The sequence below is a fragment of the Cygnus olor genome, chromosome 16, assembly GCF_009769625.2.
Source record: "Cygnus olor isolate bCygOlo1 chromosome 16, bCygOlo1.pri.v2, whole genome shotgun sequence".
NCBI classification, from domain to species: Eukaryota; Metazoa; Chordata; class Aves; order Anseriformes; family Anatidae; genus Cygnus; species Cygnus olor.
In genome coordinates, this window is record NC_049184.1 from 6,639,483 (window position 1) to 6,663,593 (window position 24,111).

Genomic DNA, 24,111 nt, shown 5'->3' on the forward strand with positions numbered 1-24,111 from the left:
AGCAACAGTTTCGTCTCAGAAATGAATGACATTAAAGATCAATTAGGACTCTTTCTTCTCATAGTGTATAACTGAATTATGCAGATCACAATACCAACTACAATGACCAGGTATTAACAAGGAAAAAAAAAAAGAAAATTAGAGGTTAATTTATTTGCTTTTTGGTGTTGAAATCTTCAAGGTGTGTAGTCCAACCCTACACCATAAAAGTGCTTTGAAAATTCAAATGGATTGATACTCATTTTTCTTCTCCTCCCTCTGAACCAGAAGTCACTAAAGCTAGAAGATGCTGGACTAAATGGACCCAAAATTTCATTCTATATTACAGTCACAATGACACTCTGATAAAGATATACCTCTATCAAAGTAATCACTGATAACTTAGAGGAGTCCCTTTGGAAGATAAGGACTTCTTTCTATTTTCCAAGAAGTATCATATACATCTTCTGATATATGCTCAAGCTATATGGATTGAAGACAGTATTCGCGTAATGACAAGCCATGTTCCTCCTTGGGCTGGCTGTATCATGGGAAATGTTGCAAATATAAATACCCGTCAAACATGATTAGGATAAGAAAGACACTTAAAAAAAAAAAGTTATCTCGTCACAGCTGAACATAAAATTGGACATAATGACTGCTTCTTGCCAAGTGAACAAGGTGTGGTATGTACTGCACTGCACCTCCTTTTACATACAGATTTTTCTCCATGGTTTGGACACTTTCTGCTCTTTACCACTGCCAGTGTCCATGACATGAGAAGACAGCTTCTGAGTAATCAAACAATTTTTTTCATTGACTGTATTTACTTTCCCCCACTTATTTCCTGTGCATCCCAGAACCAGGCTAGCAAAGTCTCCATTATAGATTTATAACTGGTCCCAACACGAGGCGTATCTGTCATGAAACTGCCATGATTTTGCCTACTATTGATATATTTTCATCCTGAAAGCAGGTATAATTAGGCATAAATCCAAAGTTAACTGAAGAAACTCCATGCATTAGCATTTGCAGTGGAAGGGAAGATATACAGTAAACAAGACCAAAGAAAATCTGACTTCTGAACATAAGTCTCAGTAACTGACCATACTCTCAAAAAAGCACTGACACGTATCTAAACTGTGCCTGTTCTTTAAGCTGGCTGGTCACTTTCTCAAGTATGTAACCCATCTTTGACTTAGACATTAAGAGAGAATAGTCTTCAAATTCTATTTTGAAGATGAAGATCTTCACCTGGTCAAAACACGATTCAAACTTAATTTTGCAAACACAAGTGCTTACCAGGCCAAGGACCAAACAGAAATGTTTCCTTCAACTGGTTTATTTTTTTTAAAGCTCCAGATTGTGGAGACTGTAGAAGATTCCGGGAATGCAAACAAAACTAAAAATTCAACTTAAAAAGTTGAAAGAAATTGAAAAAGAAAAAAATGGAGTAGAATACTTCCTGTTAGAGAATCTGAAAGAATTTGCAAAGATTTGATTTTCAGAGGATAAATGCTTAGCAATTGCTTTGGAGGACAGAATCAGTCATTCATTTTGTGTGTTTTTTTCAGTTTTCCACGGGCACATAATTAGCATTAATTATGTCAAGAAGATAGGGCTAAAATACAATCTGATTATACTGTCTGTTACTGGAAAAGTAGGCTTCCAGCAACAAAAATGGTAGGAAGAATAGAGAAGCAGCCTTGTATTCCAGCTTGTGTTTGTGCATTTGAACTCCAGCGTTAACATCAACACATACTGTTGCTCTGCACACTATCTGTTTATTATCATAGCTGTGTATTAGGCAAGAATATGAAGATTATAAAAACATTTACATTTTCATCAGACTTCTTTTTTTTCTTTTATTAACAAACTCAGTAAGAAAAACGGAACCAACTGAAAACCTAAACATTTTCAAGTATTGCATATACAAAATAGAGCTGAGACTCTTGGAACGTAAAGCTCCTTGTTGACTTTTTATAACAATGGGGAACACTGCCCTATGAAATCACTTGCCTGACATTGCTCCATTTAAGGTAAATTTCCATTATAATGTTTTTGGTAGCACGGCTGTAAAGAGTAGCTCTCTGATTCTTCATAGATCAGAAGGGAAATAAAAGACAAATAATTCTGTACATCAGTTGTCCCTTACTCCTAGCAACTGGTAATAGAAAAGGAAACCATAGAAACCCGTCAAGTTTTATCTTTCAGCACAAACTACACTCTATTAAAAATGGCAAATGAGTAAGGGGAAGAAGGAAATCACATAGACATCAACCTTTTCAAGGAAAAAAACTGTGAACACATCACTAATGAAACAAAAAAGAGGAAGGCAGGATTTGTGCTCAACAGGAGAAAGTGAATTCCATTTCTGTTAAGCAAATACACCTTATAAATCCGTATCACTCCTCAGCAAGTCAACTTTTGAGAGTTATACACTATTTAAACTATATCCATTTACTGATTAACTCATTTACATTTATATTCCAGAAAAGCCAATTTCTTTGGAAAATTAACATTTTCATCTGAAATAAACATACTCCTGTATGCAAACAGGTAACTGTTTGATCCGTAACGAGTGCTAGATGGAGGGGTGACACAGGATGACATTATATTTCACAATAATTATCAAGTATTTTAGTAAGTTTGGCCAGAGTACAACATCCTTGGAAGTATATTAGGAACATACACACCTCTAACAATACATCAAGATATACATTTAATAATTAAATTCTGCCTTCATTCAGACAGTGAAGTCAGAATTACCGTAAGATATACCAAGATACTATGAATTCTCCTCATCTGGCTGTGAAACAAGTTCCTTTAACACAAAAAGATGGGTCTAGCTGGAGGGAACTGGATTCTTATCTCATTTACGTTTGTGCAACTCCACTGAAATCAGTTCTATACCAGGGGAATAGATGACAATCGGATTTAGCACACTGTAATTATAGTACAAAGACGAAAAATAGTTGTCATGCAGCATTTAAATCTGTTTTCACATCTGCAGCTCATAACACACATTAACAGTCTCAGGATGTTTTGTTTGTTTCTATTTCTGCTAACAATGTTTTCAGTAACATGACCCGCATGGAATGGAAGATAACAGAAAGTCCAAACACGGAGCCTACTGCATTGCAGCTAATGTAACACAGAGCAGCTTTCAAGTATGAAGAGAATTCTTTAATTAGACTGAAACCATAAACCGTAGCTTTCTTGCAGTCTCACTCAAATATTAAAGAAATAGAAATAAACCGGTAAGACCTACCCTGGAGTAGTCAAATCCATGTTTCTCCTTCACTCCATTTCTACAGAGTGTGTAGTTGTAAAATCGAGAATTTTTAAGTAATCCAACCCATTCTTTCCAGCCAGGAGGCACATAGGAACCATTGTATTCATTAAGGTACTTTCCAAAGAAAGCTAGGGGTAGAGAAAGCAGAAGTGCAGTAAGAAGGTACAACAAACACCTCAAAGATACTGTTTTTAACCATATTCTTTCATATCCGTCTCGTCTGACTGGAACATTTTCTTCATCCAGACACACATAAGGTAATAGATAAGTTATGATTTTGCCTTTGTTTCTTTATTTCAGAGCTCCATAACACGTATCTTTTGATTTACAACCTGAGTACATGAGATACACTGCACTACAATTATCACATTTTATTTAGGGGCTGATACATTCAGACTTAGATGAACAAAACAGAAAATGTTTAAAATAGTATCAGTTGCCACATTATCTCATCCTACTCTGAATCACCCAATTTAGCTACATTTTTCATTTTAGTTACACCCACTTATGCCATCTCCACTTCTGGAACAGTCAGAAGCGCTGAGGTCACCAACAGAGGAGGCTGGCTTAGGAGAAATGAAGACAAATGGGGACCGTAAAGATGATGAGATTTTAAACTTGCTGTATAGAGGAAATGAAACAGCAGAAAAAGTGCAGAGTAAGTGCAGAATAAGTGCAAGGATTCCAACACAGTGTAGACGTTTGAATGATCCTCCCACAAGAGCTATGTATATGCTAGCCTTGCTAAACTGTAAATTGCAAGTGTACAGATGCTAATTATTTTCCATAAAACAGTTAAGAAAAACGGAAATTGTTAGAATTATATAAGAACACATTTTCTAAAGGATATGATGTATCCAGTGACACTTCCACGCTATTCCAGAAAAAAATCAAAATTAGCAGTACATTTTTTTCAGTATTACTTCATGTTATATCATCACTATGCAACTGCAGGATAAATTACACCCCATTCCTCCAGATACTTCTTTTAAAGCTTAGAGGGAAAATTCTGCTCTCACGCCTGTGGATTGCAATGCAATTCAGGACCTGAGTTTTTCATGTCAGAACTCACATCTCAATTTCTGAAGGGTCTGGCAATCCAAGTTAGCACTATCGCAGCGACCAGCACAAAGACCTTTACATTTGTTCCACTTGACATTACAAATATTTTTAATCCAGAAGCACGTAGTGCTGCAGCACCTCATGCTGACAATCTACCAGCAAATATCTGTGCTTCTGTAAGGACAACAGAGTACCTGAGACTCTGATCTTAACCTTAGATTAAAGCTCCTCGCAAAGTTGAGGGGATAGGAGCACACAATTCTCAGCTCCCAGATCCTTCAAGACTTTTTTTTAAGCTTGCGGCCCACAGCATCTGATACTGTGCCTTCTTGTACTTATATACATGCAGGGAGCAAGGCTGTGGAAAGCACAGAACTGGTGTTCAGTCACTGTAAAAAGGGCCCTGAGTGAAGTCAAGGATCTGTGTCTATTTGTAGTAGGCTGAATCTGTCTGAAAGATACACACAATGAGAACAGTGGAAACCATGATATATAACAGTACACGAGAGAGCTCTGTATCATTACCAGATAGTGATTTTCTTTTCTATAAAGATGGGAAATATGACCTAAGCAATATTATAATACATAATAATACAATACAATGGAATACAGGGAGTAAGTATGCTGTGCACTGAATGGCCATGAGACCCAGCTCGAAGTGCCTAGGTAGAATTCAAAAGCATGTTTTGAATCATCTCCCCAAACAAATTTAAATGCATTCAATTAATGTTTTAGGTGAGCCACAAGAAAGGGAATGTTTGAGAACTTTCAAAGTGTTTGAAAGAGATAGAGGTGTTGACAAAATTAGGACCTGTATCACAGAAGATATGAAGGGCACATGTATTGAGACACAATTAATACGATCCTTGAATTTCTAAGTATTCTAATCCTATGTATTTTGCAAAAGCAGGTAAGGTGTTGCATTATTTTACAGATGAGCCACTTACAAAGGGGTTAACTGAGAAGCATGCTGCAGAGAAGAATTCCTGTTTCACTGTCCTGAACTACCTCCTCATGTCTTCTTTAACCAAGCTAAGTAAACCTGAAGCAACAAACAAAGCAGTAGCTACCCCACTGTAGATAAAAACTATTGCATTACTCAGGGACTGTATTTGTACAGTATATACTTTTGGCTTTATGAATTATTTCTAATTTTTAAAGAATAAAAGGCAACTCATAGCGACTGTGGGGAATTAAACAATGCAGATGAACATTTTTTCTTGTCTTGGTAACAAGGAGTAAAGGATTGAAACACTGGCCACTGTCTGCATCAGCAGGTTATGCACAAGGCAGTCCAAAGTCTCTTGTCCCCCAAGCAACATATTATCATCCAAACAGATACATTTGGCATTTTTGCTCACAGAAACCAATCAGTTCCTAAAATGTATGGCTGAAGAATTCAGGAAAGAGGCATTCTATAGAGAATTACTTCATTGTTATTCTGCAGAGGCATTAAAGGCAAGTCTGGGGGAAGTTTCCTCCAGCACCTTTCGCATAACCTCCATTGTACATTCAGGATGTCTTTATACTCCTTCATGGAAGTCAAGTGCTTTAAATAATTTTCTCTGCTGTTTCCAATCTTCCATTGCACATCTTTTTCCCCTCCTCCCTCCATCTGAGCCTTTCAAACACTTGTTACTCAAAAACTGTTAATCACTTCTCTGTACTACAAAATACTGGGTTACAAAAAAGCTCTCCTGATGCTGGTGAAGGATTTTGATTTTGGATTGTAAAGATTCTCTCTAACATTTTTTCCCCTCATCAGATTTGTTCACCGCCAGAGACATCTGCTCAATAGCGTACACATGCCTTCGGTACATCCAATTACAAACCGCTCCAAGATTTCATTAACAAACATCCTCAGAGACTGCTGTTTGATATGCTCAGCCATGTTCCTCTATCCAGTCTAGGAAAGGATCATTAAAAAACACCCAAGCAACCATTTTTAATAAATGCATCAAGAATGTGATCTCCCTTTGCTTTCACTACCATACAACACAGTTTCTCCTCAGACCCCATGGAACAGGATACAACAGAACTGAGTCCTTTGTACACTATTACCATTTCCTCAAGGGTTCGTAACCTTTCAAAGTTCATTTCTCAGAGTCTCACCCTTCAATGATAAGCACCTGGAAAATTCTTTAGTATACAGTAGATTTTTTTTCACAAGAGGTTTTGTTTTGTTTTATAAACTCTTTCTGTAAGGAAGAGAATCACACATGCAAGAATTTGCCCCATGCTATCAATTAACACAAAGGTCTGCTCTGAATGAAAACCACTGCAGGTATACCAGGGCCACAGCTCACTGCTTAGAAAGCACAGCTAACATATTGCCAAATGTAGTATAAAAGCATAATTGAAAGACCAGACATCTTGGTCTCAAAAATGCTCCCAACGGCACCAGTTACCACCACTGGAAATGCTCAGGCTAGTTTTACCATCCACCCTTAGCTACCAAACTCTGCAAGTTTATTAAAAAAACAAAAACAAACAAACAAACAAAAAAAAAAACAACAACAAAAAAAAAAAAAAAAAAAAAACCATCCTGCTACTTTTTTTAATACCTACCTAAAAACACTTAACAAGACTTAAATGCCTCTACAAAGGATATTCATAGAACTTCGCATTACACTGAAAATTAAGACATTTCATCCTACTGATGCATCAATAAAACAGTGCAGGGCATCATTTGTCTCTTTTCATTCCATACAGAATGCCCAATGTTGGCAATCAGAACAGAACTTTTTTGGCTCCCACACTAGAAAGGGGAATGCAGCACAAGCCAACAGAGATTCTCCAGTGCAGAACTGTTAGAAGATCAGAATTATACATGGAATTTCAGGCTTTCATTCAGTTTCCTCAGTTTGGCAGTTCAGGTCTGATTCTGACCCTAGTCAGCCTTCTGTTAGGCACCGTTCTGTTACCCACTGGCCAAGATCACTTCCCTGTTCCGCTAGGGACCTGTTTAACAATATGATCATGGTGTTCATGTGCTTTTAAAATAAGGTAAGAAGATGAAATCAAAAAAGGAACATACAAGAGGCATACTGGTAATAGCTTCCCGACAGTGTTACGTTACATTCTGTTAGGAAGCAGTGAAAACCAAAACTCTTGCAGTCCTTAAGGACGAGACAAGCTACGCACTGGAAAGATACCCTCCAAGGAGCAATGCTAGCCTGGCCTCAGGAGGTCCTAATAAGCTCCTCACCTGTGAGGAGGTTATGGAGAAGACAGAGCCAGGCTCTTCACAGTGGTGCATGGTAGGAGAAGTAACTGTGATAAATTGAAACAAGTGAGGTTCAGCCTGAATATAAAAAAAAACTTGAGAGAACAGTCAAACATTGAAACAGGTTGCTCAAAATGACCGTGCAGCTCCCATCCTCTGTGTTTTTCAAGACTAGGCTGGCTAAAGCACTCAGCAACATGGCCTGGCACAGGCTTTGGGTATGTGGTTGGACAACAGTCCTCCCTTCCAACCTGAACTATCCTGTCATCAGCTAGGTGACTTACTAGGCCGATCTTCAGTCAAATTTACTTCGTTCCAGGACTTTAGCATTTAGGAGGATATTTGTAAATGCTTGTGCTCTCATAATAAATCCTGAAGCTGAGTAAAAGTAAAATTAATCTTTTGTTACTCCTAGACTGTAAGCTCCGAATTTATATTACCCATCTCTCCTTCTGGGGTCTTCTCTTCATATCATCCATGCTACTTAGCTTGATCCAGTTATTAGTACCCCATTAAGCTGCACTTATCACTGTGACTGGGAAGTTAAACTCACATTTTAAGCCATTGACCCTTTACTTTTAAACATGAATACAGTGCATTAAGTACTTCAAAGAAATACTTCAAGCACCGTTTTTCTGACAGCACATAGTTTAGCAGCCAGCCTTCCAGGTATTAACTAAGGTTTTGAGTTGTGAGTCTTACAGTTACACAGAAGGATTTGTCTACGCCTCAAAAACCTTTTACTTCTGTATCTGCTACTAGTTTTTCCCAGCTCAAAGTTGAACAATTAGCTACAGTTGAACAATTCTTTAGTTTTGGATGGGAAGGGGTATTTCTGATCTTATTTTCGCTGTATATCTAGCAAAAATTACTTTCAGTACTTTTTGTCCTCTAAAAGACAATCAGAGGAAAGCGGATGAGAAAGCACTCTCAGCATGGCTAAGTACACATATAATGAGCAATAAGCCCAAAGGTCAATTCAACTCTGCCTTCACATCATGGCCAAATACACTCTTAAGCTGACAACGTATAATGCAATCAACCCAGAGAAATTAATGGATTTACAGCAGAAGAAAGATAGGGGTACTGAGATAAAATTCTGTAATTTACTATGAAATCTCGTCCCATAGGAGAGATTTTTAGGAGACATCAGTTCTCATTAGGTATTAAAATAGCTGACCGTATCTTCCAAAAATGAGTAGCTCTTGATTATGATCATCATAATAGTTATAAGAACCATGTTGTACAGTGATTGGTAACCAGTGCAATTAGAATAGCCTGCAGACTTTCTTATTTTTCTAGGGGACTAGTATGATATCTAGCAGGACAAAGTGAATTCAGAGTAATCTTTGTGACACCTTTGTTCCTCTTCCTGAATTTGCATCGTACATTTTCAGTTGTGCCCAAGGATCAGTGCCAAGATCTATTTAATGAATCGGGAATTGGCAGAAGGGGAGCAGATGAAGCCAAGTAAAACAAAAGGTCTCAAACCAAATATTTTGAAACGGTCAATCAGGAACCAAACAGAAGAATGCAGATAACAATCCAAGTCTTGCATGTCTTTCTCAGGTGAACAAATTCCCCATGGAGTCACTTGGCCAAAGCTCCCTTTCATTAATTCCTATGGCACAGCTTACAAAAGTTTAAACAGAACTAGTATTGTAAGGCATAAATATCTTTCTGAACAGCTATCTCACGCTCTCTGAAAGTTAAAGGAAAAAAAATCTAGAAATGGCAATGTTCAAATCATCAATCTTTACTATAATTCAGCACAAGATGACTTAGTGTATCGCAACAGCGTCATTTCCTATAATGGGCAGTGCAAGAGAAAGGAGTTTGATGGCTACATGGTTCAGAGCGCTGCTCTGCCACACAGCTCACTATCGCTCGACAGTTTGCTCCCTACTTGATGGCCAAGCCTCATCATTCAGATTTCAAAAATCTTTCCCAATGTCAAACCTACCACAACGATGAGACATTTTGTTGAAAATTTACCATTGGTATCACACCCTTCTTTCATGTTCCATACCCACAGATAATCCTAACCTTTAGTTTATCCTCCTCTCATCATACTGCCGCCTGCTTGCCTGGTTCCAGGGAGCTACTGCGATATACTGTGCAAGAAGAAATAGTTGCTGTATTTCAACACAGCCTGTTTTCTTCCACCTAGCAATAGACTTGGAAGAACATTACTAAAAACATTAGTTCATAAATAATAGTCTTACCAAATTCAATTAGGGGAAAAGTCCATCCCCAGTTCAATATAACCACAAAATTCCTTTCATCAAGATATTCTCCAAAAGAGAAGAAATTTAGCTTCTACAGTAGTTTACTTTCTTTACCTTCACCTTTTATCTTTCACAAAAAATAAATCTGATTTTTTTTTTTTTAAATAACCAGTCACATCTAACCATCCTTAAATGCATCTGTCTCATAAATGTACATAGGCCTCCTGTGCATAACATACACACGAGGATGGCAAGTAATATCATCTCTAACTTGACCAGCCTTTGAAGTTATCAGTGTTCTGCTATGCACTTATTAAAAGATGACAAGCAGCTTACTGTTCTATGAACTCTTGTACCACTGAGCTTTTCTGCTACCCACTGACTTGCGGATTGTTGCCCTACTGGGCAAGTGTATAACCATGTGGGCCAATGGGACACTCACACCTCTGGGCATAAAGCAAAGACCAGCTTAGGACAACTGTATTCAATGAATGTTATTAAGTTAAATTTAATTAAATCAAAAAACAGCATTCTAGAAAAACAGAGAAAAAGAATGCGAGAAGATGCCACAAGGCCTAAACGGCTAGCTGGACGAACAACAAGATATTAAACTGGAGTGAGAAAACGAGGGAACCTCTTCTCATTTTTGGCTACTATGCTACTTGATGTTGAACACAGTACTGAAAGAAGTCATTCTGCCTAGGAAGATGAAGAACTTAAAAAGTAAGGGAACCTATTGGCTTAGTAAGTAAACTAACAAAGATTTTAAAAATATTTTCAAATGTGCAAATATTCTATTTAGCTTTTAGCTATTTTGAAGGGTATGAAATGATAACCCTACTTCTGAAGTAGTATCAAGCTATGAATTGCTTCTTGCTTGAAATGATGTATCAGTATAACAAAGGATTACACTTCGGTGTAATACACTTACAGTATTACAATTCCAATTGGCATCCTATCAGAAAAGTACATTATAGTAGGGGGTAAAAAAAAGATGAGCTGTTTTTCAAAATCTACAACATTTTGTGTTGAAAAGAGACAAGGGAATAAAATAAGAGAGAGGGCAATGGGGAATAAAATATGCCTGGAAAGAAGGGAGCCACAGACACTGGCTTATTTCTGTAGTTGTGGATGCATTCATCTTGGACTCCTGGAAGGTTACATTTGATTGCTGGCTATCTTGTGGATTTTACTCAGTGATTTTATTCACTGAAGCACAAATATTCCTTGCTCCAGGATGGTTAAAATATAATATAAAGCTACATGCAAAAGACAGATGGTGTAATAGCAGCTGTATAGATGAGTGCTGTTTGTACAACCTCTGCATAAACCTCAGGAGACCACAACTCTACCTCATGTGTTGCCACTTGAAGGAATCATACATTATAATATGTTTAAAGTGAAACTACTGAGGCATTGAACTCAATTCATAGAAACAGAGGGGGAAGATATATGCGTGCTTGATTCAAAACCAACCGATAGCACAGACGTGAAGTTAGAGCTGGGAGACAAAAGTCTTTAACATACATGAGGTAGGAAACTTAGAAATAACTTTTGTTTTAAAGTGTTATTCTCCAAAACATTTGCAGGATATTCCAACTCAATAATTCACTAAAAATGACCAAGTCAGACAGAAGAAGTAACATGGGCAGAGTCATTGGTTTGGGTCTGTGTGTCAGGACTCTTCTTACATCCTTTCCAGCAGAGGTTCTTGGTTTCCCTTTCTAGTAACAGCTATCATGATATATCCAGTAGGCTGAAGCTTTCTTTCACACTGTTTTCAAGTCTAATGGCCTTTAACCCCATAACAATGATATTATTTGACAGGCCTTTTTGTTTATATACAGAGAGAAGATCTAAGGGAACCAATTTATCTTCAAGTTAAATAATTCAGAAACCTGATATCCATTTTTCAAAAGTCACCGAGATGTCTTAGAGGTGAATATTGTAACACTTCAGTTCCTAATTATGCAAATCATACCTAAAAATCAAGCCTGACTCCTAATTCACTTAGTCATTATTTTAAAAGATGGCCTTCAGTTCTTCATCAGCTGTCCTGCATATGGATGTCATTTTGACTTGGACAACCTGTTTTCTTTATATGCATGTAAGATGACAGAGAAGTGCAGCATGGCACAGTGGCTAGGGCACCAGGGTGCAAATGAAAACTTGCATCTCTTCTTAATGTTGCTCTTTACCTGCACGTGACCTTGCAGAAAGTATTTCACTACTCTCTATTTACAATTTGACTCTTCACTTTACCAGTTGTTCCCTACCAAGCAATTATACACAGAGAGCAACTTCAGTTAAGCTTTTAAGTATTTCTGTAATTCAGCTATTGTGGAGAGAAAATTCTGCAGCAGCCAACTGATAATCAGTACTTTTCTCCTGGCACGTATAAAGATATTAACATCTGGTCACATATTTTTCATGTTCATTCATCCTTTAATGAACATTTACCAATAGCCTTTCTCTTCATCTTACCATTTAATGTTAAAATCACTTTAAAATGTCACAGGCTCAGATGGTGAAGTGGAAAAATAATTATTTGAATGCAGTTGACCACGGTATCATCTTAGTCTAAATATTAAAGGGAGGAAATGAAAGACTGTCACTGAATTTTAATGAATTCATTAGTTAATTACTGTAGAGCCCTGTGAAAGTGGTAAGAATGATTATTACTCTTATTCCCAAGAAATGTATTATTATGGCAGAGACGGACCTTCAGCCATGACTTTTCTCTAGGTTCAAAATACACAAATGGTGCAAAATGGCACATATTTTATGCCTTCTTTGCATAATTCAAGTGTAGCCTTCCATCAGAGTGAGATATTTACATATTACCACACAACAAGTAGCTTTTTCCTTCTTTAACAGGTTAATTTACTGAATGGGGTTAGCTGTACTGTAGGGTACTGCTCAACAGGAATGAAGATGGTAAGTTAGCCAAAACATGTATTATATTTGCTGCATACTGTGCCACATAAAGCCCTAACATAAATTAATAAAACTCTCACAAAGAGTCACTGAAGCACAAGTGTCCTTTTGCCAGTATGAATTTGGCCCACCATCCCTAATTCTGTTGAATTTAATAACGTAAGTACGTATTTTCATTTCCTGACTGCAGATAAGGCTGACAAAGTATTCTGGAATCAGTCACTAACTTTAAGACCTAATCGTTCAGCCAGCCAGGCAAATGGAAAAGAGAAGCTTTTCTCATTAAGTAATGTCCAAGGGAAAATTTAAATCTGTATTCCAATAAAATATAACGGTATTTGTTGTTGCAGGAAACAAGCATGCAACAATGCCTTGTGCATTTTAAAAGATGACTCATAGAAACAGCTACGTATATTCTTGGAAAACTGAACATTTTTGCTGTAAATGTTTATACAGGAACCTCTGGCAGAGAAATCCTCTCACATTCAGAAACGTTTGTCACAGGATCTCTTTCTTTTCCATCCTAATCATCTGTTGCTCCAAGCTGAAGTACCAGTGATCACTCTTTTAAGTTACTGATGATTCAGATGTTGCTTACATGGACTTTTCTAAAGATGAATTAATCAAATGACTTGGTTTATTTAAATAAATTGTTCTTCTTTCCTGATTCTCCACGATATGTAGTAGGACAATGATGTGAGAAGCTCTTCAAAACAGGATTGACTGTTTAATGTACTGAGATTAGGGATTTGGTGTCTACGCGTACTGGCTATGTAATGAGAATACAGTCCTTTAGTTGTTATTCACGACACTGGCATTTTTTAAGATTGTGAGAAAGGTTAAAGCAGAGGAAGACATACCTGTAATGCCGACTGCCTTAATGGCTTCCTTTGTAGGAGGAAAAGCCAGCCTTTTGCCTTGTTGTAATATTTATTTTAATTGATTCACATGAAGTGATAGTGAGTCTTGCACATGATTGCTGAAATCCTGACTGTTAAAGCCAAAGACAGAAATTCCCTTGAGCTCAGCCTCTTACTTTCACCTCTATTCTGCCAAGTCCAGTGCCTAACAAGGTTGGTAAAACTTTGTAAAGTGCCAAGGTTGAATGATATAAAACTGGCAACCAAGGCTGAAACTAAGAACAATTTACAGGAAAGCCACACCTTTTCCATTTATTATCATATTTTTTTTACTTGCAAAATGTGGAGGAGAATCCCACACCACACTGATCCCTCCTGCCTGCACGCCACCTGCACGTTTCCCAAAGGTGCCAGCAGTAGCACAAGTCTATATAAATCCAAACCACAAATGCCACTGCCACAGGAGAAATATTACATTGCAGGATGAACACTCACAGCAGAATCATCGTTTGAGATAGAACAAAACACGGAGATCACCATGAATAGAGAAAAGGGCAAGGAGATGTGAAATGAGTGGCAGAAAAGGGGGAAAAAATGACGGAAGCTTAAATGGTGTAGGAGAGTACAGTTTCTTCTTTTAAATTTAAACAAGAAAAGGGAAATATAGGAAGAAGGCCTGGCTTCTGAATTAAGAAAAAAACCAAAACCAACCTTTCCCCCAAAATGACAGCCTTCTCATTCCAGAGTTGTGAACTTACATATAAAAGCAAACCTGAGAAGACTTTATTAATCATGGCCTCCTTTTCTTCTTCTTCAAAAAAAGAAGTAAGAAGCTAAACTGTGTTTCCAGGGTAAACCAGTAATACCATGGAATTCAAAATAAATAGATAAAATCTACAAATTAACTCCAGTGCTCTCCCCACCTTCTTTTGTTTACTGCAGTCACATTCAAGGATTCGCCATGTCAGAGAATGTATTCATAACGTCCAAAATATTCTACTTAGCGGGTTACTTTTGAAACTGTGTTTCTGAAACAGGTAAATCTGATATTCGAAAAAAACAGGTAAAAGAAATACCTTCTTACAGATCCCTCACAATGGTTAACACAAGATTTTAATCAGAGACCAGAAATTAACACAAACATTTAGTAATGGCAATATCCATTTAAATTTTTATAATATATCACGTTTAACTACGTGATAGCTACATGAAAATCTCCTTTACACCTGAAGATTGCTTTGTAATTATAAAAGTACTATTTCTGCATGTTCCAACACATTTAGCTTGCAAATTAACAGAATCAGACTGAAAATAGAATAGAGATTCAGGAAGATCTTGGGCCTACATGTAAATATCAACTTAATGTAAAAAATGTAACACATGAATACCAGGACACCTGCAAAAGCTGTGGAAGTTGGTAGAACTTGCAAGTGCTCAAAATATAGTCACTAAATATAAAAATTATTACAACAGACAAATATCAGCAAACACAAAACAAATGATCTGTGAAGAATAAAACATTAACCTTGGTGTGGTATTCATATGATCACTGGTATTAGTGCCAGGAATGATAAACGGAGGGAAACAACAACCAATTAATTAGGTATGTGCACTTCCCCTAATTTATTCCTTTCCAGATTAATTCAGATCTTTGTTTTAGAAAAAACAAAACAAGGAAATTACCTATTTGTTTTAAGACTAAGCCTTTACGGTGATGACATGCACAACTCATGTGAATGTTTAGAAAGAAAAAGAAAAAAAAAGATCTTGTTACAATTACTATTCAAGATTTATACTCTTTCCTGGAAGCATCATCACGATCAAGCCTCACATACTATAAATTCAATGCACAAATGTATAGTATCAGTAACAACTATACTACTACAGTATATATACACACTATAAACAACATGAATAGGTCCAGGTTTATGCCAGTTTTTCAATATGACAAAAGGCATTAGCAAGAAACGTGACAGAAACACCGCAATCAGCAGGAACCTAAATCTCACGTCCAGAGAGTGCAAGAAAGAAATAGGTGTGAAAAAAGTGCTGCATATTTTCTGAAATCATTTCTACACAGTCTTTATTGCTAAGAAGCACTGCATGCAAAGAGGATCATTTGTTTCTCAAGAGTACATTTGATTTTGCTGATTAAGATGAAGAACTGAGGAATAAACACCTTTCTGGGAATGGACTGTCCAGAGAAACCAATCCAGCTGACTGCTCTGCCCCAAAGCACAGAAGGGGCAGTCCCTTGTCTTGTATTCTTAGTTTGATCGATATACCTGTTTTATGAAAATTCAAATTACTAACTCCTTTCCATAATATCTTTCTTGGCTTTTCTACACATTGCAGGGCATATTTTACATGTGCTATGCCTTGGGTTTAGTCCTGTAACAAGAAATTCTGTTCCTACAGCACACACATTTTCTCCTTCACAGCCTCTAAAAAAGCCTTTTCGGTTTTGTTTTTAAATTTACTCAAGTAAAAGCACAAGGAAGCTAAACCTCCAACCCACACGCACAACTGAAGCTATAGCATCCTGCACTGCTGCAGTCCATTACAAGTACAAACTAAAATATTATACATTAACCTCTGTACTAAGAAGGCTAAGGGAGCTTTCAGACAGAGCCAGTCTTGATCTTACCTGTCCTGTATCCTGTGTTGTTGAGGTACACAGCGAACGTACGTATTTCATGCTGAGCCTGCCAGGACGGAGAAGAGCAGTTCTCATTGTTAGTGTAAGTGTTGTGGTTGTGGACGTACTTCCCCGTCAAAATAGAGGAGCGAGATGGGCAGCACATGGGTGTTGTCACGAAGGCATTGATGAAATGAGCACCTCCATGTTCCATGATCCGCCTTGTTTTATTCATCACTTGCATAGACCCTAGAAAAAGAAAAGCATTTCAGAAACACTCTCGTCTCAGTCACAAGAGCTAACTAAGAGCTCGTGTGTTATATCAGAGACCAGAAAGAACCACTTGTAGTAACGGCACCGTAATCTCACAGGGAATCCAAATCCAAAGAGATTATTTTCTCCCCACTTGCGAAGTTCTCCCATTGTTTCAAGAAGGACCAAATACTGAAGTCGTAACTTAAGATTGAACTCGAACTTGTTGACAAATCATAATGCTTTTTGAATTTCTTTCCAAGCTCAAGATTTCCCACTGTATCCAAGAGCATCTGTGCAGCCTTTCTGGAGCCACTAGTACTGTCCAGTAGCTGAAGGCGAGAAGCAGCATGAATTAGGCTGAGACAACACGGCCTGAGGGTGATGTTAACTTTGTGTAGCAACCCTGACCAAAGTTTGCATATTCCTCAAGCATTATTTAATCCTTGGTTTCTGAAGACACCTGATGCACTGCTTTTTGTGCCAACCTTCTGCTTTTGCAGAAGAACCCTTTTGGCTGAGGGTGTAATCACAGAACTGTTGAGGCTGGAAGACAGCTGCAGATTATTTAGTTTAAACCTGCTGTTCAAGCAGGGTCTACTAGACTTGTTCTCTTGATATAAAGTTATTTCCCCTGATATGTGATATTAGCTGTTATTGGTTTCTGGAAGAAGCAATGACAGAGCAAAACCCTCATCAGAATTTCCATCACCAGCCCACTGAGTTCTTTCTATCCACCTGACCTATTTTAATAATAGTGTCACCTAAAACTCTTAAGTTTTCTTAGGTTTGATTCTGCAGAATCAGATTCTAGATGACCACTTGGGACAAGTAACAACCATCATCTAAAAACAAATAGCAAGTTTAACTGGCAGAGACTTGGATGAATTGGGGTAATGGGAGTCAAAGTCCTTTTGTCAGCTGTTAGTAAAAGCCACACTGCTGCCAAATGGCTGTTCTGTTTCCTTTTTAAGGCAAGGCTTTGGGCAAAGAATGCATCTTTACCACAGACATACACATAGTTAAATCTTGATCCATATCAGAATTCTTCTTATGCACAGAAATATGAAGGATCGGAAGAAAAAAGGCTTTCGGTGTTCTTTATCTATCAGTGTCTGGCAGTTAAAACTGCATCAGCGTACTTGATCTAGGAAGAATTTCCATTTTCCAAAGAACTTATAATGATACCCGTCACAGCGTGACCTTGCAAAGGAGAGCAAACCTTTCCAACACCAAACCTCCCTTCCTTTCATGAGCAGGGAAAGCCAACAGACAACATGGAGATGAAGGTATGGGCTCATGCTGGAGTAGCGTTGGGGCTAACTTACCCAAGGTTGAGTTGGATTAATAGTTCAGCTTTAATCAACGCATCCTGCAACCATCTGGCACAAACTGTATGTTGTTTCTGTCAATAATGGGTTTAGGTTTCTTCTAAGCTCTTTAGGCAGGGCTTTCATTATGAAATTGCAACAATAAGTAGATTTGATACAGGACACATTGATATAACCAGGAGTCAAAACCTAGAGGGAAAACGGTCATAAGGCACATATGGAATCTGACCCTCTGGCACCGTGAAGGAAGGTTAATTGCTACGGCAGGTCATTTCCTCTTGCAATTGCCATGGCATTAGTTTTCTTAAGATCATTTTGCTGAAATGAATATTATAAAGAAGTAAATGAAACCTGTATCAGAGTACATCCCTGTCAAATCACTTTGGTACAAGAACCAAGGCAGGTCATTTCGTTCTCCCTTTCGAACTTGTTAAACTTCGCATATCAAAAGGAAGTTTCTAAACAAAATGATTTTTTTGTTTGTTTCCAAAACTGTGGGATAAGAAAACACGTGTTTTGGGAGCAACCTCCCTTTCTTCAAAAGTGCTAACACCATTGATGATTTTAACAGTCAATTTATTATGTGAGCCTGAGAACTGTGGATGTTTCCTCTGTCATCTTATGAGCTAGCCCCAGAATAACTAGTCAGACCAAAATAATGTTTTGTCATTCCAATATTAAAATACAATTTAACAACCCCTTTAAATGACAGAGGCATCTGGGCATAAATAACAGTACATGTTAAGACTCCCCTTGGGGACAGTAACCTTCTTTAATAAAACTGTTGTAATGACAAGGACCTATATATCAACAGTCTTTAATACAAAAACACATGATCTAATCTGCTTCCGCAGCTTGAGAACTAATACAGAGTGACAGATCAGCGGAAGGTAAAAATCCAGCATACTGAAATCTTAAATAGGCCAGCTTTAAATATTTCAAACAGCATTAAACCAGCCAACCAAAACTTATTTTCTTCAGCCTGCCTCCAATACAAACATAGAATTGTGAAAAAAAAAAAGAAGTACATATTGATCTTTCTGTAGCAGAAGAGTAGATGTGTATTAATCAGCAGCTGGAACCTCACCAAATCATATTTTGCATTCGAAAATCTTTTGGGGTTTCATTAGCTGATGTACCATGAGAAGTCATGCTTTGAAGTGTCAATATTTTATTCAGAAAATGGTCTGTTACCTGTCTAAAATCACTGATGATAAATAAAAATGATTCAGAGCTAAATGTGAAGTGTCTATGCTATTTTCAAAAACCAAAAGATCTATGGAAGTACTGTGCAAATATGCATTTAATCAATTTGATGCACTCAAGCTGCTCACTTAACAAAGCAAAGCAAAATAGAGGTGGAAATTCCACTTGAAATTTGTGTGGTGTCCAAAACTTTGCTTAGTGCCTTTTCACAGTTCGCTTCAAAGATAAGGCTTTGACTAATTTTGACTAATATTAATGGAGAAAACTAAGTAAAACTCCATGCATTTTTAACGAGGTCTTGACACTGAGGAGAAGCTCACACACATGAGGCAGTTAAAACATATACAGAGGTCCACGTTTCTGAACCTACAGGTTATTCTCTTCAGTATGATTTCTGGATTCCAGGATGGATTCTGATTCACACAGAAATATTCCTATTTGAACGTACAAAAATGTTTTAAAGACAAAATGCATGGGTTTTTATACACACATTCATCATGATTTTTAAAATGTACAATACTGCGTACTGTTTTTCATATATTCTCTATTAGCTAGAGACACATTCAATTAGATCATGTGTTATCAACGTGAAGCAGCTTATCTTGCTCACATTTTGCAATAGATATGATACTGAACATAACTTCACTTTTTAATACATTAGAAAACATTCTATTGTTTTCTAAAATTTTGTTTTCTAATATAAAATTTTGTTTTCTAATATGGTTTTCTAAAACTATTCTGTGCTATAGTACTGGAGAACTGAGTTCATTTACTAATGCTATAAAGAAAAGATTATCTAATAGAGCGAAACGTTTAACCATATTCAGTTCTCCAAATGTATGTTATATTGGAAAAAGAATTATGAAAAACCTTTACTAGCATATAACAACCTGTACAACTATGAGGATGCTTTATTACCTGCTCAATAAGACTGCAATAAAAGCTAGCTAAAAAAGTCCTTAATTAATTTAACAGTTGTTCATGAAATATTATTGACTTTCCCATTAGTACTTTGTTGTCAGAAGTCATAATTTACATGAGTTTTAGGGAGGTCCACTTGTTTAAGAGCTGGCGTTAAGTCCCAAATGACTTAGTCAACGCTGAAGCCCAATTTGAGAAGTATCATCTATATGCAGGTAAGTTCACTGGAACCCAGAATGTACTGTCCCCTAAAGCCCTCTATTTGCGTTCTATTTGAACCTCATTAGACACCCTTTTCAAATCTTCATTTCCTTTCTTTGCTCATCTTCAATTTTGACAAAGCTCTAAGACACTAATCCCCGTGTATGATAACTAAGAAACATTACTGTTGTGACACTTCAGTGTTTTCACACATTGGAACGTGTAGTAACATATGAATCACCTCTCACTCAGATTTAACGAGGCTGAAATGTTTTCTAAATAATCAGATTTTTCTCCAACTACGAGATAATGAACTAAGCTGATTTCTTAGAGCACAGCAATATGGTAGGCACACCTAATGGAACTGAAGACGCCGAGGCCATCACACAGCAGACATCAGCATTAGACTAACATGGAATTACATGGCTCTAATGGGGGAAAAAGTCTTTGGTTCCAATTAATTCTTTCTCCTCATCAGTATATTCCTCTTCTTTATATTCAGGTTGTCAGCACAACTCTTTTGATTAAAAAGACAGTCAACTGAGTGTGCATGTTTCCATAGTTCTTGGTGTTCTCATTTGTCGTCTTCCATCCGTATCCATTACAATTTATGCTTGTTCTTCTTTGACCTGGAGATTCTGTATCCTTTTCATCAGTCCCTTACCAGTCTTTTCCTTTTATTCAATACAAAACTAGGGTTTGGTTTCCTAAGTAAAACTCGTGATTAGAAGCAGTAAAAATAGAAAGAATAAAACAAGTTGAACTCGTTTGCTGAGAGGACAACATCTCCTTCTGGCAAACTCCACCTACTCCTGTTACATTGTTAAATCTATCTTAAATGAAGAAAGGCTGTTGAGATTTAGTTGTCTTCCCTTTTGCCTCAAAAGTTGCCACAATAGAAAAACAAAAGCTCCAACACCCATCAGTTACAGAACATTCCTAGAAGCAGTTGCAATCTTTGTTATGCACAGCTTTCTTTGCTACACTTTCATAGCTTCCAAGTTTTCCTTAGCTTTTATTGGTGATTCACATCTTGTTTTCATCTTTCTTAAATGCATTAACCACAATCCCCACAAATGGCAATTTTGATTAACTTGGACAGCTCGCCAGACAATAGACAAGAATAAAAATTAATTCAAACAAATATTGGGTCTCGCCAAGCCATTAGTGACAAATGACAAATATCAAATCTCAGCTTCATCAGATGGATTTTCCTTAGTTAGATCCTAATTTGTGTAGACACATGCCCATTATGCTTGAAATTGGAAAGCATCAGATTATCAGAGAAGAGAAATATACTGCCCAAAGGACTTAGACAATTGCATCAGAAACAAGCAGACTAGCATAAAATAGAAGATGATAAATTTTTTAGGACCACCTTCTGAGCCTGCAAGATAATGTACTTAGGTTCTTTTGGATATACATTATTAAAACTCCTTTATTTGTGATTAGAATAACCATTCTCCAAAAGAAAAAAGAGGTGACAACCAAAAAGAAAAATCTTCTGATCCTACTCATTTCAATTAAATTTTTATTTGGTGAGGTTACTGCTATAGCAGGCTTTTCAGCCACCTTTGAGAAATATATGACATCTACAATACCACAGACATGCAGAAATACTAATAAAAAGGAAGCATCTATAAGAACATTGCCATGTTGCTGTAATTAACTTCTCAGCTAGAGAAGTGTAGAAGTAATATAAGTCAATTAACTTTACTTTTGTGTTCCATTTCTTCTTTCAGGTCTGTTTTCCAATTTTTCCCATCCATACTAGAAATTTGGCATAGTAGCTCGTCAAACAAACCTGCCAGACCACACATATAGCAGCTCTCATCTTTCAGATGATCCAGGCTTTATACTGACTTAAAAGCATATTTTTAATGCAAAATTCCTAATATAAATTGGTTTGTGTTAATCAGTTCTAACTACAGACAACATTTGTAAATATAAGCTTGTTCAGGAAATAGAACAAAACCCAATCTCTGTCAGTTAATTCATTATTCCAAATCATTAGGCAAAGTGTGTTTAATCTTCATCTCCTTTCTTCAACAATTAACGTAGCATTGAATAACACCGTAGAACCTTTTCATACTAAGTGATTTTGGTCAGTAATTAACTACACATCTAAATGGACAATACTGAGAGTAGTATGAATATGTTAGGTAAGATTTAAGTACTTAAAATTAAAATCGTCTATGTAATGAATGTCTGCAATTACACAAGAAATTTGGGTAATTACATAGTGCAATAATCAGTTATGAATTTAAACCTACTGCTTAAGCATGTAGCTTCCCAGGTTATACTTGCAATTGCCAGAAGCACAGTTTAGACATACAGATGAAGACAGATAGGCAGGAATCTCATATTTCCACAGAAACAGGAAGTTTGACATTTTAAATGGAGACTACTTTTTGCTGTCTTTCAATTGCATGCAGCTGCAAACCTGCATAAAGGTAGGTTTTTGCTACTTGTTCTATTATATTCTTTGCAATGAAAAAAAAAAAGAATTATTTTTAAAATAATCATCTAGCTTCAATGAAAAGAATTGCCATACTCATTAACTAAAATTCTCTTTATGTTGGGCTCTTACCAAGTTCTACATCCTGATCATCAGTAAGAACGAGGATGATGTTTGGACGGATGTTTCTACGGTCTCTTTGAAATCTTCCCTTCAGACGCTGATTTAACAGGAAAGCTGAACTTCCATCCAACAGTGATAAAACAGTCATCATGAATAATCCAAGGACAAGACTATGCTGTGCCATATTGTTCTGATTTAGTGTTCTCTCTGAACAAGGTAGGTTAATGGCTTCTACTTCTTTTTTGTTTGCAGGTCTCCTGTAAGGGAGAGGGAAACGTATTCACTTATACTTTTCCCTCTACATCCCCTCCCCAAAGGAACAGCAAGGTTCTCTCCAAAGAAGTAAAAGGTTATTTGCCTAAAACAATCTAACTCCTAAGAAAATAAATAAATAAAACAAAGGAACTAAATATTTTTCTAGTGCCAACTAGAAACAGAAACTTGAAAAATTCACAGTTCATAAGCTATTACCTACATACACAAGGAATTTTTCACTCTACACTCAAATTTGGCAGCAAGTTCAAGGATTTAGCAGGGCACCAACTCTTAACTCTTGCTTTGACACATAAAAAGCAATCTTCTTTAAGGTTCTGGGATGCTTTGAGATGACATTTTTGTTTACTGTATCAAAAATGCAGATGCTGAAGAGGTAAACACATCTATCCACATTTTTAAACAGGACTGTGGTAAAATTTACTGAGTTAACAACGCATTTGCAAACTCACAAAGGATCCTCAGATATAAGACTTGTTATACACTGTTTTATCGTACAGATTTCATTAGTGCGCAGAACTGCCCAGATCTTGAAACTATTGTGTGACACCGTTTGAAGTCTACTACAGCTTTGATGATAATATGATATCCTTTCAACATTTCTGTTGGTTTCCAAGATTCTTATTTTAAGTATTGAGTACATTTGAAGATCTACTGCCGCAAATGCTTGGGAACAGATGCACTGAAATGTTTTGCACTGCCTGACTTCCCTCCATCATATATACAATGCCCCCAAATTGACTTGTTTGCAGAACAGAGCGTGACTAAAGGGTACTGCTCCTTTTGGTGAGCCAGAAACAAAGCAACTGCTAGCCATTCCTACAAGCAGATTCCTAAAAATGACTAAGTATGCTGAAGCATTTTTGAAATTATAATTCTGCTCAGTGGTCTTCTGGCATAAAGGGATTTTCTCTCACTTTCTGAAGTCAAAACACCAATATAAGGCTGTAGAAAAAATATCAAATGCTAATTATTTCATCAGACCCAGTGATCAATGAGTCAGTTTTTGACGGATTCCCCACTTGCTGCTTTCCATTTCCTGGACCGGTGCCAATGATCTCTTCTAATGCAGTGAAAAAAAATCAATTAAAAATGACACAAGGGAGACTATCTGCTCTTTG

At 36.9% G+C, this 24,111-nt stretch overlaps 1 protein-coding gene across 15 annotated transcripts in view; it reads right to left on the bottom strand.

Moving 5' to 3' along the window:
- Window positions 1-24,111, bottom strand: part of SULF2 (sulfatase 2) — a 158,684-nt gene that overhangs the window by 41,843 nt on the left and 92,730 nt on the right. For all 15 annotated transcript variants that reach the window (XM_040575805.1, XM_040575815.1, XM_040575812.1 and 12 more), the window contains 3 exons: window positions 22,727-22,974; window positions 16,235-16,474; window positions 3,251-3,402 (listed from right to left, as the gene is read on the bottom strand). In XM_040575805.1, coding sequence (XP_040431739.1) covers window positions 3,251-3,402; window positions 16,235-16,474; window positions 22,727-22,901 — 567 coding nt within the window. In that variant the 5' untranslated portion in view covers window positions 22,902-22,974. The remainder of the gene's footprint in view (window positions 1-3,250; window positions 3,403-16,234; window positions 16,475-22,726; window positions 22,975-24,111) is intronic.